At 32.8% G+C, this 19,071-nt stretch overlaps 1 protein-coding gene across 5 annotated transcripts in view; it reads right to left on the bottom strand.

Annotated features, from left to right (window-relative positions):
• Positions 1-19,071, bottom strand: part of Exoc6 (exocyst complex component 6) — a 196,491-nt gene that overhangs the window by 86,940 nt on the left and 90,480 nt on the right. For all 5 annotated transcript variants that reach the window (XM_046450218.2, XM_046450219.2, XM_058581092.1 and 2 more), the window contains 4 exons: positions 17,825-17,896; positions 14,494-14,591; positions 8,292-8,397; positions 5,231-5,340 (listed from right to left, as the gene is read on the bottom strand). In XM_046450218.2, coding sequence (XP_046306174.1) covers positions 5,231-5,340; positions 8,292-8,397; positions 14,494-14,591; positions 17,825-17,896 — 386 coding nt within the window. The remainder of the gene's footprint in view (positions 1-5,230; positions 5,341-8,291; positions 8,398-14,493; positions 14,592-17,824; positions 17,897-19,071) is intronic.

The raw sequence follows: 19,071 nt of genomic DNA, 5'->3' as shown, positions 1-19,071 counted from the left end.
CAAGCCAATTATTCACCCTAATAAAAGAAAGGTGGTTGACAACTCCTCTGGTTTTTCAGATACACTGAAATTGTGCTTAAAGACACACTGCATAGCATCTTTTTCATGTGAAAGTTATCATTTACAGATAATATCTTTTGTTTAATTTCCCTATACATCCTTGAATGCTGAGTCTGGTTTCTTCATAAACCAGAGAAAGAAAACCTATCAGCACCTGTGTCCTATTTGGGCCAGCAAGATTTACCTTATGACTAGTATTCCCCCCATGTAGTTTTTAATATCAACTGAGCAATTTTTTCCTTAAGTCCTTGCCCTTTGAACCTATAACTTATACTCTTCCTAAATTTTAAAGAACACTTCACAATAATTAAATTTAATATGCAATAACTCTCCTAAATATCTTACAGCTTAATTTCTTATGAGGACTAAAAAAAATGCTTAAAGACAACATTCAAATCTTATATTATTCCTCTACAACCAAATTATCATGAAACTTTGGAGTCTTTTATGAAGTCATTTAATTCTCTGACACTACTTTTATTCATAAATAAAAACATTCATACTATAAAAGCTATAAAATACTTCTTATTTAAAAAATCTTAACTCCAAAATATGTTTAAACAAAAATAAAATATGAGCTTTAAACACAGACATGATTTTTTTTTATCCATAACTTTTTTTTTTTGTATTAGGGATTGAACCTAGGGATGCTTTACCACTGAGCTACATTTCCAGTCCATTTTATTTTCTTGTTCTGAAACAAGATCTCAATAAGATTGCCCAGGCTAGCCTCAAAACATGCAATTTTCCTGCCTCAGCCTCCCAAATCACCGGGATTAGAGGTATATACCACTGTGCCTGGCTTCCATAACTCTTTAATGACAAAAAACATAACAACTCTTAAAGCTCAATTTTAGGTTATGTATGTAGAGTTTAAAAATAAAAATGTCAAAGAACCGATAATCTAGAGTAAATTTAGATTTACATATCTTTTAATTAATCATTGTCTGTTTCTTCATATCCCAATTTTTTTTCTTTTTTGTAGTAGCGGGGATTAAACCCAGAGTCTTCACATGCTAAGCAAACACTCTACCACTAAGCTACATCTCAGCCCCATATTCTGAATTTCTTTTTCCTCTTAGTAACAAAATTAGAATAGTGAGTGTATTTGGCAAAGCATAATTTTTTAAAAATGTCAGCATAAATACTTTCTTGAATAGATAATGATCACAGCTTATTAAAATGAGCAGAACGCCAGGCACAGTGGCACACATATGTAATACCAGTGGCTCAGGAGGCTGAGGCAGGAAGATTGCAAGTTCAAAGCCAGCCTCAGCAAAAGTGAGGCACTAAACAACTCAATGAGACCCTATCTCTAAATAAAATACAAAATAGGGCTGGGGATGTGGCTCAGTGGCCAAATGCTCCTGAGTTCAATATCTGGTATCCCCACAGCCCCAAAAATGATCAGAATCAATCTAACAAAATTAGATATTTTTGTCAAAGAGAGAAGGAGAATATTGTAGCCTTTTCAGTCGTAGCATTAGCACACAATCTTTGCCTTTTAAACTTCATATATAAAAGGAGTTGGAACTGATGTTCTAGTTTTATATTCGGACATTAGGTTTTAGGGAAGATTATACATAATAATATGATTAATAACTTTTATCTTTGGTATTATAAATTCAGTTTAAAAATAAAATCATAATTATTAGAAAGCCACTATAACTCCTCTGTAAATAAAAAAATAATAATTCCAAAATGCTATATTTCTATGCTTTCTACAAGTGGTTTTTTGTTTGTTTTGGTTTGGTTTGGTTTTGGTACTGGCGATTAAACCAGGGGCGCTTAGCCACTGAGCTACATCCCAGCCCTTTTTTATATTTTATTTAGGGCCAAAGTCTCACTAATTGTTTAGAGCCTTGATAAATTGCTGAGACTAGCTTTGAACTCACTGTCCTCCTGTCTCAAGCCTCCCAAGCTGCTGGGATTAATGGCATGAGCCACCATGCTTAGCTCTACAAATTTAATAATATCTTAATCAGGTATGAGTATTGTGTTTCAAGAATCCACATTAGAGTAGGTAATAACAAGTACATGTTAGAACATTCAAATTGTCCACACAACAAGTTTAAAGTAATTATATTTAAAGGAAAAGATAAAGGGAACTAATGCTATAGATTAGGATTGCAGTTTCAAGAATAATTCTCAAGACCAGGGATGAGCCAGCACATCCTTTAACATGCACAATGTCCTAGGTTTAATCCCAGGATCTCCCCACTTCAAGAATAATTCTCAATTTTACTCTATTTGAGTCAAGTTGTAAGATGAGTGCTAAAGAGATACTTTTTGTTTTTCCCTTTCACTAGCATTTGTTCACCTAAAAAAAGATGAATATATCCCCATCTTTTTTTTTTTTTTTAGAGAGAGAGAGAGAGAGAGAGAGAGAGAGAGAGAGAGAGAGAGAGAGAGAATTTCAATATTTATTTTTCAGTTTTTGGCGTACACAACATCTTTGTTTGTATGTGGTGCTGAGGATTGAACCCGGGCCGCACGCATGACTGGTGAGCGCGCTACCGCTTGAGCCACATCCCCAGCCCCTATCCCCATCTTTAAAAACTTAAAGATAATAGAGATTTCAGTTATAGTTAGTTATTAGAGAGTATATAAACAAATTCAAATCCACTGAAATATAAGTCAAATTATCCTCCATCCCTTTATTCACAAGTACTCCTATTTCAGGCTCCTGACACTTCTTGTATATGTTCCTTTCTCTTTGTAACCATTGATCCTATTTCAGTCATTTTTCATCTCTTTCTTGAGCCACTGACTTCACTTCCTTAACATGATACTTTTTGTTATCCTTCTCCAATCTACCATCCGTGTTGAGCCAGAGGTAAACTTTTGAAAAAATAATTCCAATCATGTCACACCTTAAACATTCTTCAATAGTTCCCCAACACTTTTAAAATAAAATATAAACACTCCAAGCTCCAGTCTCACATCTAGCATCCCATGCTCTCCTAAGCTCTGTGAGCCTACCATGTGCTAGGTATTGTACTCGGTGCTTTATTGCACATGCACTACCTCCTTTCATTCTTACTACAAATTATTTTCCTCATTTGACAGATGAGGAAACTGCAGTTTAAGGAGATGAATTTACTTGTTAGCATCAAGACTCAAACTAAAGCTTATGTTATTAAGCACTGCATAGCTTCTGTTTAGAACAGAATGTTAAATGAAAAACAGGATAGGAATAAATTGTTGATGGCTCTGATATATCCACTAGAAAAACTTACCATTGTAATCAGACTTACTCTTATGTTATTCCTTTTCAGGTAATACTCAACTTATATTCACTACCTTTTTCAAAGGCTATATGATGGTGTGTGTGATATGTTATGCTATATAACCTCTAGTATCTAAAGCTAAAGTTAGTGTCTTTAGAAACTTTGGTGTAAGTGGTTGGTAAAGTATGATGAAGCTTAAGCAGTGATTTTTTAAAAAATTTTGCTATACAACAGAGTCACTCAGAGAAGTTGGTAAAACCTTGGAACTCACCCTCAGTTTCTAATTTAGGAAGTCTGAGGTAGTATTTCTAATTATTTCCTCTGTGATACTAATGTTACTGGTCTGGCAACTACTTGAGAACTGCTGGCTAATGGGAATCACATAGCACAACAAATGCTATTTGTTAGACATTTGCCTTCCTTTCTTCTCCTATTCTTATAAGACTCATAAACAGGAATTACAAAATCTTTCAAAGAATCACTACTCACAAAGAAAGAACAATGTAAGACTTTAAATCAGATACTCATTCACACTGGCAGAACACATTTCTTTTTCCATTTATTTTTATCTTGTTTAAATCCAAAATAGTAGTACTTTATGATAAGAAACAGATACAAAAAATTTCTGCTTGAAAAACAATTATAACATATGAACTGCCTTTTTGTGATTTAAAATTTTGAGTTTCCCTGAAAAAGAATATCTCCTGCTATTCCATATATAAATTCAGAAGAATGAATTTCAGAGTAAACATGAAAGCAAGAATTACCACTTCATGTGTTCCAGAGTGTTCACAATCAGAAATGTATCACCTGACTAGAATGCAGGATCTTTCTAGATAACTGGATGTAGCATAAAGATTAATGCTTTGCTTCCATTAACTGAACCTTTTTTATTGTGCCAGACATTTTTACAGACGTGAATCAGAAGACCTGCTCTTCATCCCAGCTCTCAACCTAATGAGCATGATCATTCTGAATTATTGATTTAGCCTTTCTGAGCCTCGGTTTCCTTATCAGCAAAAAGGAATAATATCACATTTCCCATTTCCATAAACATAGAATATTATTTTCATCATATCAGATAAATGACACTTCTTGCCTATAAAATTAAATTGGCTATTACTACCAATAGTTGTGCTGCTCTCCATTATTGAGTGTATCAACTTGCTACAACATTCTTTACTTATTCTATTGATTTTGTCTGAATCCTCACTTTAAACCTATCTGAGAAAAAAAACAAGCTTAATGATATCAGATCTCCAACAAGGCAGTCAATGTCACAGATAAAAAGGGAACATCATGAAACAAATTGAATCATGAATGCAAGGTGTGAACCTTGTTTGGACCCATTGAAAAAGACAATCAAGATAATCAAGACAATCAAGACAACATTGACATATACTAGGAAACTGATACTATGGAATCATATTAATTTTGTTACATTTTGTTAACTAATGAAATGTCCTCATTGTTTATAGAAACACATATTGAAGTATTCAGGGATAAAAGATCATTATATTAGGAATTTGCTTGCAAATATATCAGCAAAAAAAAAAAAAGAAGAAGATATGGCAAAGGCTGGGGATGTTGCTCAGGGGCAGAGTATTGATCCAGCATGAGCAAGGCCCTAGGTTCAATCCCCATCACTGCAAAAAAAAGAATATATGACAAAATTTTTATTACTGTTAAATTTAGATGCTGAGAACACAGAAGTTTCCTATAAATTATTTTTACTTTTATGTACTTTGAAGATTTACATAATTAAAAGTTAAAAATACAATATTAGATTTATATCAACTAAACCCTAAATATAACTAAATAAAATATGTAAACTTTTTTGATGAGAGAATAATTCATTAAAGAGTCATGGTATGAAAACTAAATGTTAATGATTCATAAAAACAGTATGATAAAGACACATTTCTTATTAGTAAGCTTACCTCCGGTGCAGCGATTCTGAAAATTTAAGGCTGGCATAAATAAATTCTTTAACTTGAATGTATATATGAGGCACTGACTGAGACATGGGGAATTTTTTTGGGAAAGATTGCTGTAGAAAGAGAAAGTAAATATTGTTTTAGAAAATTTTGAAAAAGTCATTCTAATCATTACAAAATATAAAAATTAAATTGACCTCATATTTGAATTAATAGTAAATAATTACATAAATTCTACTGCTGCTTTTCTACTTTATTTTTTATATTTTAAAGAAATCCAAAATAATTCTGAAAAAACTGCAGCAATTTAATCTTATATTTAAAATCATTTTAGTATACTTCCAACAAGCAGAGACAGCACATATCAATACCTCTTTGTGTTCTGATGATAAGCATTGTACAGAAAAAAATCTAATAGCTTACTACTTTGTATCCATAATACTTGTATACTTTGCATGATCTCATACTCCCATGATTTCAATGACCATGTAAATGTCAGTATTTCCCAAATCTACAATTCTAGATTGAATCTTTCTCTTAATGTTCAAATCTGTATATCTAACTACCTACTGGACACTCCCATTTAGCTGTACTATTTCAGACACAATAGATCCAAAAGTGAAATGATCATCTCTTTTTTTTTTTCAAAACCTGTTCCTTTTGTGTTTCCCATCATAGTGAATGCCACCACTATTCAAGATAGAAATTTAGTTATTATACTTGACTTCTTTTATTTTCCTTATCCCTCATAAGCAAATAACCATCAGCAGCTTCTGTTGTTCAACTTCCTAACTACCTCCTAAGTCAGGTTCCACAACCATAGGCCCTATTCAGGTCACCAACCCCTCTCAATTGGATAACTGTAAAAATGTCTTAGCTGTACTCCCTGCTACCAGTCTTACTCTTTCCAATCATCACAGGTTAGCTAGAATGATATTGCTAAAGCACAAATCTAATTGTGTTGTTACTGCTTAAAACTTTTCGGTGACTTGCCTCTGAGGCTAAACTCTCCAACATTATTGACAAGGGCTATTATGGTCTGACCCTTTCTATTTCTCCAATTACATTTCTTTCTTTCTTTTTGGGGGGGCTACAGAGGATCTAACCCAGGGCCACTTTACCACTGAGCTATATTCCCAGCCATTTTTTATGTTTTATTTTGAGACAGGGTCTCACTAAGTTGTTGAGGCTAGCCTCGAACTTGCAATCTTCCTGAGTCACGAGGATTACAGGCATCTTCCAATTACATTTCTGGATCTTCATCTACTAAACTTCATCAACTGTACTTTACACTACAGAATTACAGCCTTTCTACATGCAGAAATGATTTTTCTAAATTAGGAGCTTAATCTAAGGAATAAATGAATACATTGGAAGCTCCTAACAAGAAAGTTTTATTTTAAATTATAAACCTACTTAGAATTATTTAGCATAATTGGAAAGGACAGTAAACATCACTCAGTTCTACCTCATTTGACAGATTAGATTAGGCTCTAATACCCAAATAAGGTAAAAGTCACTTGGCCATAGTAAGCTACAAGCAGAGCTAATGTGTGAATCCAGCCTGGTTCAGTGCTTTATTTCAATGGCAGGTGGGTGTAGGTATTGAGGATTTAACCCAGGGGTACTTTACCACTAAGTTATATCCCTTGTGCTTATTTTTATTTTGAGACAGGGCATCACTAAGTTGCTAAGACTGGCCTCAAACTTGTTATCCTCCTGTCTCAGCCTCTCGAGTCACTGGATTATAGGTGTGCACCACCACACCTGGCTGGTTCAGTGCTCTTGATACAGATGCTATAGTCTGAATAAAACTCCTTACCAGTAACTACAAACAAAAGAAAACAAAACCAAGCCATGAGAGGGAGAATATTCTAGTAATGTTTCTTGACACAGGGACAACTCTGGGACTTTAAAAAATATAGAATTAGAAGAATTATTCTGATCTTTTAGCAATGTTAGCTATAATCTAAAAGCTATGCATTTAATTGTTTTTTTTCTATATTTAGTGATTATTACACATTTATGACTAAGTTGTACATAAAAATATGACAAAAATTTATAGTCACAATTCACTCTGAATTCAGTCTTGCTTATTCTGACAATAAAGATATAGAAAATAAGCAGAGCATGCCTGTAATCCCAGCAGATAAGGAGGCTGAAGGAGTCAAGAAGATCACAAGCTCAAAGCCATTATCAGCAACTTAGCAAGGCCCTGTCTCAAAAGAAAAAAAGGGCTGGGGATATGGCTCAGTGGTTAAGTGCACCTGGGTTCAAACCCTGGTACCAAACACAAAAAAAGTAGGAAAGCACTGAATTTATAAAGAACTGAAAAAAAAAAGAAGAAGCAAAAACAAAAATAAAGAAAATAAAATAGGTGACAGCTGTAGGAAATATGCTATTCATATTCATATTCAAATCTCATAAGATTTGAGTCTCTCCAGCAACACTGGATAATTGTAATTGTGTGTGTGTGTGTGTGTGTATGCACTCATGTGTAACCCAGAATATCCCTCATATTGATCTACTTCCTTTCTCTACCCTGTCTTTTATTTAGGTATCTTGACTCTAAAAATATATCCCTTCTTCCAGAGGAAATATGCAAGGAGCTATTGCCTCCATGTATCTTTTACTTAACCAAGATAAAATTTTTATAGAACTATACTTCCTTTAAAAAGCCACAATAAGATCTTCCACAGTGCTGAATATTTCAAAGAAATTCTCTTTTCTCTCAATTTATTCTTATTAAAATAATTCATTCAACATTTAGTATATATAACTTGGAATTCACTCAACGTAAGTACTTGCCATAAGAATCCACCTAACATTTGGGATAACATTTCCTTCTAGCATCCCCAGGAAAGCCCTTCTTCTTTTCATCAAAATAGTAGAATAATAGCATAATCTTTAAAAGTTAACAAAATATAAAAAATTTTCTCAAATAATACAACCAAAAAATTGTTCCAAAAAGCCATTCTTACTTAAAATATCAGGTTAATTTTATGTCATAATACAGATCATGAATTTATTTTTTTTAATTCTTAAATTAAAAACTAATTCATACCTTCTCAAGGTCTGAATCTTGAAAGGGAAACTTGCTGGTGACTATTTTATATTCTTCTTCACTGACAATAGGGATGGGGCTATAATTATCTTCTTCAAAAATATCCCTGTTAAGAAAGGAGAATTAAAAAATTATTAGAAAATATATCATTAAAGCATTATAAGACAGTATCTTAAGAGCCCAACTACAACAAAAGCATTTTTTATTTGTCAGTTACAAGTCCAAATAGGAAAATACTGTCTAATCATCTACAATTCTAAAATCCAATATAAGTCTTGTCTCTCAAAATTCATGTGTTATATCCTGTCAGTACTTTTAGTTTTCTAGTCTAGAACAATTCTTAAGATATAGTCTGAACAAGAAGTTCATCATTGGCATTAAAAACATATCCACGAGATGAAGCATATTCAAATCAGATTTTTAAAAATATTTTCAGTTGTAGAGGAACATAATACCTTTAATTAATTAATTTTTATGGGGTGGTGAGAATTGAAACCAGTGCCTCACATGTGTGAGACAAGCGCTCTACCACTAGCCAGAACCCCAAGACCAATCAGATTTTTTGATACAGTTTTCAAATTGTCTTGTGCCTTCTCTCTTCCCAACTAGACCACAAGCACTTGATGAACAAAATATTATATTTATTTAGTCTCTCATAATGTTGTGATTATAAAGGACCTTTTATAGTTAGTGAGACAGAGACATGTACTACTGATCACCTATTCATGTGCTCCCCTACACAGCCCCCCTACAGTTAGGAAGGACCACATAACTAGTTGTTGTCACTGGCTATGAACGGAAGGGATACTTTGAGTCTAAAGTATTTATGAGCCAACTGTGTAACCCTCCTCCCCATAGTGACAAGGGAAGCAATACGTTGAGGAGACAGAATCACAAATATAAATAGCTTGGATCTCTGATTACTAAACCCACTGTAGACTTCAGTATAAATAAGAAATTGTGTAGAGATTTGGGGGGTTTTGTTGCTTTTCTGTAGCTGCAGCATAATACAGCCTATCCTAAGGTAGCTGCTGCTGTTAATTATATATATATATATATATATATATATATATATATATATATATATTTGTAGATGGACACAATATCTTTATTTATTTATTTTTATGTGGTGCTGAAGACTGAACCCAGTGCCTCACATGTGCGAGGCAGGCGCTCTACCACTGAACTACAGTCCCATCCCCAGTAACTTATTTTTATTCAACAATTTGGTTAAATATTTACTATACCTAGTATATTCTAGGCTTTGAACTGTAATGAAAATTCCTTACTTCATAAAGATAAAAGCAAGATCCTGGCCAGGCATGGTGGTGCACATCTGTAATCCCCATGGTTCGGGAAGCTGAGGCAGGAAGATAGCAAGTTCAAAGCTAGCCTCAGCAAAAGTGAGGCATTAAGCAACTCAGTGAGACTCTGTCTCTAAATAAAATACAAAATACAGCTGAGGATGTGGCTCAGTGGTTGAGTGCCCCTGAGTTCAAACCCCAGCACAACTCCCCCACAAAAAGCCAGATCCCTGTCCTTGAACCAAATACAAGAGACAGATATACAAATTATGTATATAATGAGATGTTTTACATATAATAGTTACAAGAATCAAAAACAGGACAAGGGAAGAAGTAACTATGAGAGCAGGTGGAGGAATATCTCATGGAAAATTCTACAGAAGAACTATGGACTCTGTAGATGAAAGATGAAAAGAAACACTACTGATGAGATTATGGGAGAAAAGCATTTGGGACAGAAGGAACATATGTTCAAAGGCATAAAGAGTGAAAAAGTATAAATATCAGGTGGTGTCAAACAATAGGTATTCAGATATTGCCGGAGTCTAAAGTTTATTAGGCATATGTTGAAAGACAAGGTTGAGCAGCTTGACAAACTCAGGTACATAGACTTTATCCTTGAGGTAATAAAGGTTTTAGGAAGGAGAATGTCATAGGAAGATTGCTACTATATGGGAGAACAAATTGGAAAAAGGCCAATAATGAGTACAAAAAGACCAGTTAGAAAGACTGAGGAATAACCTAAATAAAAGGTGAGGAGGGTTTGACTTAAAACTATAGTAGAGAAGGCAGAAAAAGGTAGCATAAACAAGTGCTTTTAAAAAAGTAGAATATACAGGACCTAAAATTAAATAGGATTGTGAAAGAGAATATATTTATGACAAATCTGGTTTCTAGAGAGGGCAAATGAATAAATGATACATAACTCATCAGAGACATTTTGTTGAGATAAGGCACATAGAGAAATGTGTGGTTTGGGTAGTGGATGATGTCCAGTTGGTAAAAATTTATTCTTAGGTCTTAATAACAGGATAGAAATATAGACACGGGTTTGTAAATCATGATGGCACACAAAGTAAGGCATAGTTCACTTAAAACATAGTGAGAAGCTTCCATTTATTCTATTCCATTCTAAATATTGTTTAAAAATAAAGTAAAAAGATTAAAAAGCAAGTTATAGGACTAAAGTTATAGTACCAAATTCTACAAACATACAATGAGGGCCTATTCTGTGCAAAACAGTGCATGAGGGCTAGGTAATCAAGAATATATAAATAGCTCCACAACATTGGTCTGGGCAATAATATTTTGGATATAATCTTAAAAGCACAAACAACAAAAGCATAAGTAGACAAATGGGACTACATCAAACTAAAAAGCTTCTGCACAGCACAGGAAACAAGAGTGAAGGAACAACTTAGATTAGGAGAAAATAGTTGCTTATATACATCTGATAAATCTGGTAAGAGATTAATATAAAAAAATAAAAGGAACTCAACAGCAAGAAAGAAAATGTGGTACATATACACAATGGAACCATTTGACCTTAAAAATAAAGGAAATTCTGTCACTTGCAATAAAATGAATAAACTTTTAGGATATAAATGAGATAAACCAGGCAAAGAAAGACAAGTACTAAGGATCTCACTTGCTTGTAGAATCTTAAAAAAGCCAAACTCATAAAAAGTAGAGAATAGAATAGGTAGTTACTGGAGGGTGGTTACCCCTCTTTACTAGAGACAAGGGGTGAGATGAGATGTTGGTCAAAGGGTATGAAGTTGCAGTTAGAGAGGAAGAATAAGTTTTTGAGATCTGTTGCACAGCAAGGTGACTATAATTAAGTATGTGGCGTGTGTTTCCAAACAGCTAAGAGAGTAGATTTTAAATACTTGCACTACAAAAAAGTATGCATATAAGATGATGAGTATAGCTGGGCATGGTGGCTTAGGAGGCTGAGGCAGGAGGAGCAAAGTCAGCCTCAGCAACATATCAAGGCCCTAAGCAACTTAGCAAACAAGACTCTATCTCAAAAGAAAAAATAAAACAAAGGGGCTGGGTATGTGCTCAGTGATTAAGCACTCCTGGATTCAATTCCTGGTACCAAAAATACACACACACACACACACACATACAATGGGTATGTTAGTTTGATTTAATCATCAATAATATATTATTAAAACATCACATTATGTTCCATAAATATAAACAATTATTATTTGTCAACTAAGAATGATAAATAAATAGCCAGGTGTGGTGGAACACACCTGCAATTCCAGAAGCTTCAGAGGCTAAGGCAGGAAGATTGCAAGTTCAAGGTCAGCCTCAGCAACTTAGTAAGACCCTGTTTCAAAATAAAATATTAAAATGGGCTGGGGAAAGGGCTCAATGTTTAAGTGCCCCTCGATACAATCACTGGTAATAATAATAATAATAATAATAATAAATAGGGCTGGGGATGTGGCTCAAGTGGTAGCGCGCTCGCCTGACATGTGTGCGGCCCGGGTTCGATCCTCAGCACCAAATACAAACAAAGATGTTGTGTCCGCTGAAAACTAGAAAATAGATATTAAAAAATTCTCTCTCTCTCTGTAAAAAAAAATAATAACAATAATAAATAAAAAGCATGGGTATATAAAATGTATAAAAAATTAATAAAACATTGGTACTCACAATGTGGTCAGAGAGAACTACATATAGATAAAGTATACTAGTAGTGAAATTATAAATTCTGCCATGGATATGGTTGAGTTTTAATTATTCAGTACTGATGAAAATTTTTACTTTTTCCCCCATTTTACTATTAGATTGTCAATTCACTACTTGTAAAATATTTGAAGATATAAATCAGGGTAAATCAAGCCAAGCTAAAACTTTACTATTTCCAAAAAATTTAGGCAAAAAATGTGACCTACAATGATGTTGAGAATTATGTATTACAATCTGTAAACTATCATTTGTTCTCCTCCACTATTACTTTGAAGAATAAAGTTCATCTTAACTCTATTTGAATGAACTCCTTAGCTTTCCAAAGAAAAGGTACTTCCTGATTTCCTTAATTTGGGGGAGTAATGTCACTGCTAGAAGTCTTAAGATAGATAAAAGAGAATGTCTGGCTCAATATAATCCAGCAACAATTATAAAATCTCAAACTTTCTTCTGAAGAGGCCAAATAAATAACAACTCTAAGATTTTACAAGTATAAAGATATTATATCATGGGGCTAGAGTTGTGGCTCAGTGGTAGAGCACTCGCCTAGCACTTGCAGGGCCCTGGGTTCGATCCTTAGCACCAAAAAATAAATAAATGAAATAAAGGTATTAAAAAAAGATATTATATCACATCATATCATAGTATATGTTATAGATAACTGCCTCTATTAATAAGCACTATTGTTATCTCTTAAATAATATAAAAAATTGATGATAATAATATGGACTTTTCAGTATTGTCAGTTATTTCAACCAAGACATCATCTTGACAGTATTACTCCTAAAAAATGTTAACACAATAAGCTCAAATAAGAATCTATTTAGTTTATTTTAATTTTAATATAAATGTATCATCTTATAAATATGATACAATGTAAATATAATTTTAATATGTGTATCACCAATTAATAAGATTTCTATTATAGAATTCGGAAGGTTAATTTCCCTACAAACTGTTGGGGTAAGTGTTAAGCTGGTATTTTTAATTTAAAATCATCAGACATTATCGACATATTACTTTTATCATATTTTGGACAACCTAGAAGATCTCAAGATCAACTTTTTTTTCTGAAAGAGAAAGAGAGGGAGGGAAAGAGTGAGAAAAGGAGGAACAAAGTAAAAAGGAAGAGAGAAGACAGGAAGGTAGGAAGAGGGAGGGAGGAAAGCTTTAAGTAAAAGCAAGGGCAGAGTTCTCTTTTCATGGCAATGCAAAGTCTCACAGATATTAAAATACTTTAATCCATGTCTTCAGGTAAGTGGTTATAGTAAAGGCAATTTTCCTATTTAGAGTCTCCACAATTCTTAATCTACTTAGGTTATTTGTTAAAAAAAAAAAAAATTTTCCCCAAACCAAATTTAATGGCTATAAATTTCAGTTTCATATATGAAATTCCTTTGAATATTCATAGACTTTTAGGTATCTAATTATTTGCTGAAAAATTACAGATATTAGAACTAAAAGTAAGTATAATTAAAAATTGATTCTAAATGGTATAGTCACTATAGAAGACAGTATGGCAGTTTCTCAAAAAATGATATATTTACCGTATCCTGGGTATAAACTCAAAAAGATTAAAAGTAGGAACTCAGACAGATATATGTATAGGAATGTTCACAATAGCATTACTCACAATAGCTAAAAAATAGAAACAACCTAAATGTCCATCAACAAGTGAATGGAAAAACAACATGTGGTAAAAAGAAACAATGGAACATTATTCAGCCTTAAAAAGGAATGAAATTCTAATTAATATATTCACTGTGAATGAACCTTCATGATATTATGCTAAGTAAAATGATCCAGACACAAAAGGACAAATATTGTATGGTTCCACTTACATGAGTTACCTAAAACAGTTAAATTTTAGAGATAAATGAAATTTTAGAGGATGGTGGTACTGCCAGGAGCTGAGAAAAGAAGAAATGGGAGTTATTGTCTAGTGGGTACAGAATTACTGTTTGAGAAAATAAAAAGTTTCTAGAGATAGATGGTGGCAATGGTTGCAACAAGGTAAATATACTTAACAACACTGACCTGTACATTTTAAAATGATTAAAATGGTCAATTTTATGTGTACTTTACCATATTAGAAATTGATTATAAGCATTTTGGGGGGCTATATGCAAAATCAATTGATTGAGCATTTGACAAACTTATTCACTACATTAAGGCACATGGCTTAGACTAACCTGAAAACTCCAGCCCATTTCTTAAGCAGTGTTTCATTGTATTGATCTCTTATTTCAAATAAAAGGTCAAAAAGTCGGTTCACTGGAAAACCATAACCCTAAAATACCAAAAAAGAAACAAAAAAGCAGATAAACAAATGTATAAAAATATTTATAAAAAATGGTGGGAACACTAAAGAATCATTTGGAAGAGTTCACTAAAGCACGTTGTATGTCACTCTGAAAGCATACAATGATTTTTAAACTTTCTACTGAATTGCATTAAGATAGAGGTCCAGAAAGAGTTTTAAAGGACTGGAAATTTTTTTCCACTTCTCTCTTTTCAATCAGGACTTCAGTGTTAGCCTCAAAAAGTATTAAAGAGTCAAGATGGGAAAGAGTTCAAGATTAATATTCTACATAGCTGTGTACCTAAAGAATAAACAAAAGGAAAATGAACAAATTTGTCTGGAAAATGGTGACTTCCTTTTGTACCTTCAATTTCAGATTTACTTTTTTGCTTATAAGGAAAATTTGTATCTTTCCATTAATTACATATGTACTCCCTAAACTTTAGTCCTTTATACTCCGAGCTCACTGAAATCCTACCCATTCTGGGGCCAGACATCTTTACTTACTTTGCAGAGTTGTCCCTTTTCCTCTCCAAGGTTTTTCCTTCATCTCTGTTCTTGATTTTATCTCTTTCTGTAAGAACTATTCCATGGATTATCTACTTATTCTATTATGTCTTCAGTTTTCCCTAGCTCCTTTCCCTTAGCTAAATAAACATGTTAAATTGTCTCCCATCTTTAAACTAAGAACAACAAAGAGACCAAAAAAGTCCTCTCTGAAATTTCTGTGGTTCCTAAGTGTTTCCCTTTCGCTTCTTTTATGGCCACCCCTAATGCAATCTAATTCCCATTCCTACTCCTTTATTTAAACTGCTCAACAATGTGAAAGATTATCTCCTAAATATAAAATTCCATGATCTCAAGGGAGACCTCTTCCTTGAAACTCCTCTGCTTTGAATTCTGTAACACCACCTTACTCTCCTTGTTCTTTACATCTGTAAACAATCCTTCCAGTTCCTTGTTTAATTTCTATCACTGTCCTTCTACCTTTTCTTTTAATTCTCTAGAGCAATATTAACTCTAATGACTTTAATCACTATTTTTCTGATTATTCTGAATCCATATGTCTAGCTAGACCTCTCTAAATTCCAGACAATTAATTCCAATAAATTACAACATCTTGTTAGAAAATCCACTCAGTTAGCCAACAATCACATTAAAATTAACTTATTTTCTCCCTTTCTAACTAAACCATGTGTCTTCTTACTTTCTATCTATGGTAATAATTCTATCATCAATACAGTTTTTCAAGAGAAAAACTTTAAAATCACCTAAACTCCCTTATATATATTTAATCAGTCACCGAAAACTTTTCATTTTTTCCTCCTTCACAAATCTCCTTCAAATCTTTCATTCTTCTAGAAATATTCCCAGGAAAACTGAATTATTTCAGGTCCTTCACATCCCTTGCATAGGCCATTGTAAGGGTTTCCTAAACTAAAATCACACCCACCTATTTCAACTGAATAGATTCTCAACCCTCAAAATTACCAACCATTCAAAAGTGCAAACCCAATCATACCATTCCCCCTAAAAAGTAAAAAAGATTTACTAACTCCCTCCCACAAGACCTGCCACAATCTAATTTAAACTACTTCATCAATTTCATCACCACTATTTGTACTTCCTTGCTCATACCCACATACTAGTTTCTAACATAATCAAGTTGCTAAATCAGTCTAGAATTCACCATCCCAAACTAGATCTATAGTTTGCACATGCTTTTCTCTTAATGTCCTTTCCTTCCTATCAGCTTGCTGAACTCATCCTTCAAAATCTAGCTTAAATTTCAACTCTCTGTATATAGCCTTCCCCAACTCCTGGAATCAAAATTAGTCATTCTATCTTCTGTGAGCTAGTGCTCTTTAACATATTGTTTTATTATATTGTTTATTAAATTCATTATTTGTTTACAAGTAAATTGAATTTATTAAAACCAAGGATTTCTATGCCCATACTTTCTTACTAATTTCTATGGCTCCACCATTTTATATATCAAATAACTGCTAAAAGGATGCTTAAAAAGTGTTAATGAATAAATCAATCTATGTTTACTTTCAATTTGCCTAACAGTCAGTAAGCAGAACTAGAAATGTGCTGGTGTTACTTTTTACTTTATTGTTTAGTCACCTTGTTTTAAATGATAAAACACTGGTACTTTAAAAAGCAAAATTTCCTTAAGATGGCCAATTTAAAAAACTAAAAATTAGTTGGGTGCAGTGGCACATGCTTGTAATCCCTGCTACTTGGGCAGCTGAGACAGAAGGATTACAAGTTCCAGATAGGCTTCAGCAATTTTATGAGACTTTGTCTCAAGATAAAAAACATTAGAAGGAGTGGGGATGCAGCTCATGGTAAAGCATCCCTAGATTGAATCCCTAGTACCAGAAAAAAATTATATGACATTCCTTAACTGGTTTTAATGAAAAAGACAGGTCCATTCTTCAATAGGTTTAAATTTACAAGCCAGATAAAAATCCTCCAAATAATAAGTCTGTCAATTTTCAGCAAAATGAAAACTGCAGCATTTCTGAATAAGTGAAAAGAACTGGTGTCCTCCTTAATCTTATTTTAAAGTAGTAAGATTAGAAAGGTATCCTTGGCAAGGGTTTACATAACCATCACTGCTGCTTTTCCAATGCAACAATTTTCCAATTTTCTTTGATTTCCTGCAAAGGTCCTTAGAACCATGTCAAATACTCTAGATTTAGTTGTTCTGAAAGTGCCAATCCAAAAACTGTTTGTAATGATCTACAAAGAGATAAGGAGCTTGTACCAGAAGATAAATCAATGTTGTTAAACTACACTGACAAATTACCACCCATAGCAAGATGCCAATTGACCTAAACACTGTACTTAATAATATAGTTAATTCACATTCTGACAAAAACTCCTTTTTGTTGCATATCTAACAATATGCAAATATAGCTGTTTCATACTTACAAAAATGCTAGCCTGTGTTTAATAAAAAAACTTAATTCTAACCATAAAATCCCATAAGTTTAAGCATAAAAACAAAAATGCAATCAATTCTCTGTTATTTTAGAAGGAAGTGGTATGAATAGTTTGAGGTAATAGGAGAATGCTAATACATAAGTAAACATTTATTACTACCTATGTACTACCATTAATCCACAATAAAATAAATGAGCATGCTCTATATTTTGTATGTCTTTAAGTGCTCAAAACAGCCATTAATTGAACATTAGGTTATTACTCACCTGCAAAGTATCTGCAAAAATTACAATGAGATTCTTCAGCTCCAGAACAAGATCAGGATCAGTGCAATAAGACTGAGGGAACAAGGATGGGTTAGTGTGGAGATGGAAACACAACACAGGGTGGGAGGGTGGGGGGAAGACAGAGACATTTAATTAAAAATTAAGAAATAAGAACCTCAAAAAAGTTTCTTTTAATTTAACAGACTTCACAATAAAATTAAAATCTTTATTAGTCAGATCCACAGCTGGCTTCTTCTACTTGGTATAAATTTTTAGGGAGATATTTAAAGTAACTGTATTTTTTTCTGAAATTTGCACATGATAAACCTTGGACAAAACAATAATACTTATATTTATAAAATTTTTAAGATTTTAAGAAACTAGTTATTTTAAACTGACACAATGGATTTAATATAGACCATGCATTTTTAGTTTTCATTCATTTATTCCCCCTCTTATAAAAAGATATAATGTATTTTTTTTAACATAAGAATAACAATTAAAATATCTGGGATTATTTTTTAACAGCATTTAATGAAATTTTGAACATGATATACTGCATTTAATAATATGATTTAACATTTAATGTCATGGAATTAATAGGAAACATACCATAATTTTATATACTTAGAGCTGATCTGATAAAATGTATTATTCAGTGGTAGAGCACTTCCCTAGCACGTGTGAGGTCCTGGGTTTGATCTCCAACACCCGCCCACCCCCCAAAAAAAGTATTACTCTTTATTAATATGTCAGAAAAAGTTCCAGTTCATAGGATAGTGCATCTAGATTCCTGATAAATAAAAATGTAGTGTGTTTACAATCTAAATATTATATATGATAATTAATCCTCCCTCAAGATATTTTAAATCTCTATTTAATCAATAATAAAATTATTATAAATATCAGATTATAAAATTTGAATACGGTGATATTTTACTGAGGGTTAGTAAGTTTAGACTGTCTTATTAAAGAAAAGTCTACAGTGACCAATTTTTAATTTCAATCTTGCTTATGACACTAACATATTTATGATTTCCACAAAAAGCCTTAGGAAAATATTTGCTCAATTTTAGTCCATAAAATCTTCTCATTACACAAACGTTCATTATTTCAAATGAGTTCAACTTTTTAAAACTGAAAATTTTTCATAAATTCATAATTGTAGTGTACTACTGCAAATTATAAACATTGAAAAACAAGTTCTATTGAGTTTTAATGGTGGAGCTTATTTTGGAAACAAAGAA

Source organism: Marmota monax, unplaced genomic scaffold, assembly GCF_021218885.2.
Source record: "Marmota monax isolate L192 unplaced genomic scaffold, Marmota_monax_Labrador192_F-V1.1 WCK01_AAM20220418_F8-fsc00004, whole genome shotgun sequence".
NCBI classification, from domain to species: domain Eukaryota; kingdom Metazoa; phylum Chordata; class Mammalia; order Rodentia; family Sciuridae; genus Marmota; species Marmota monax.
The sequence above is the reverse complement of the archived record's forward strand: the minus strand, read 5'-3'. Positions and strand labels throughout refer to the sequence as shown.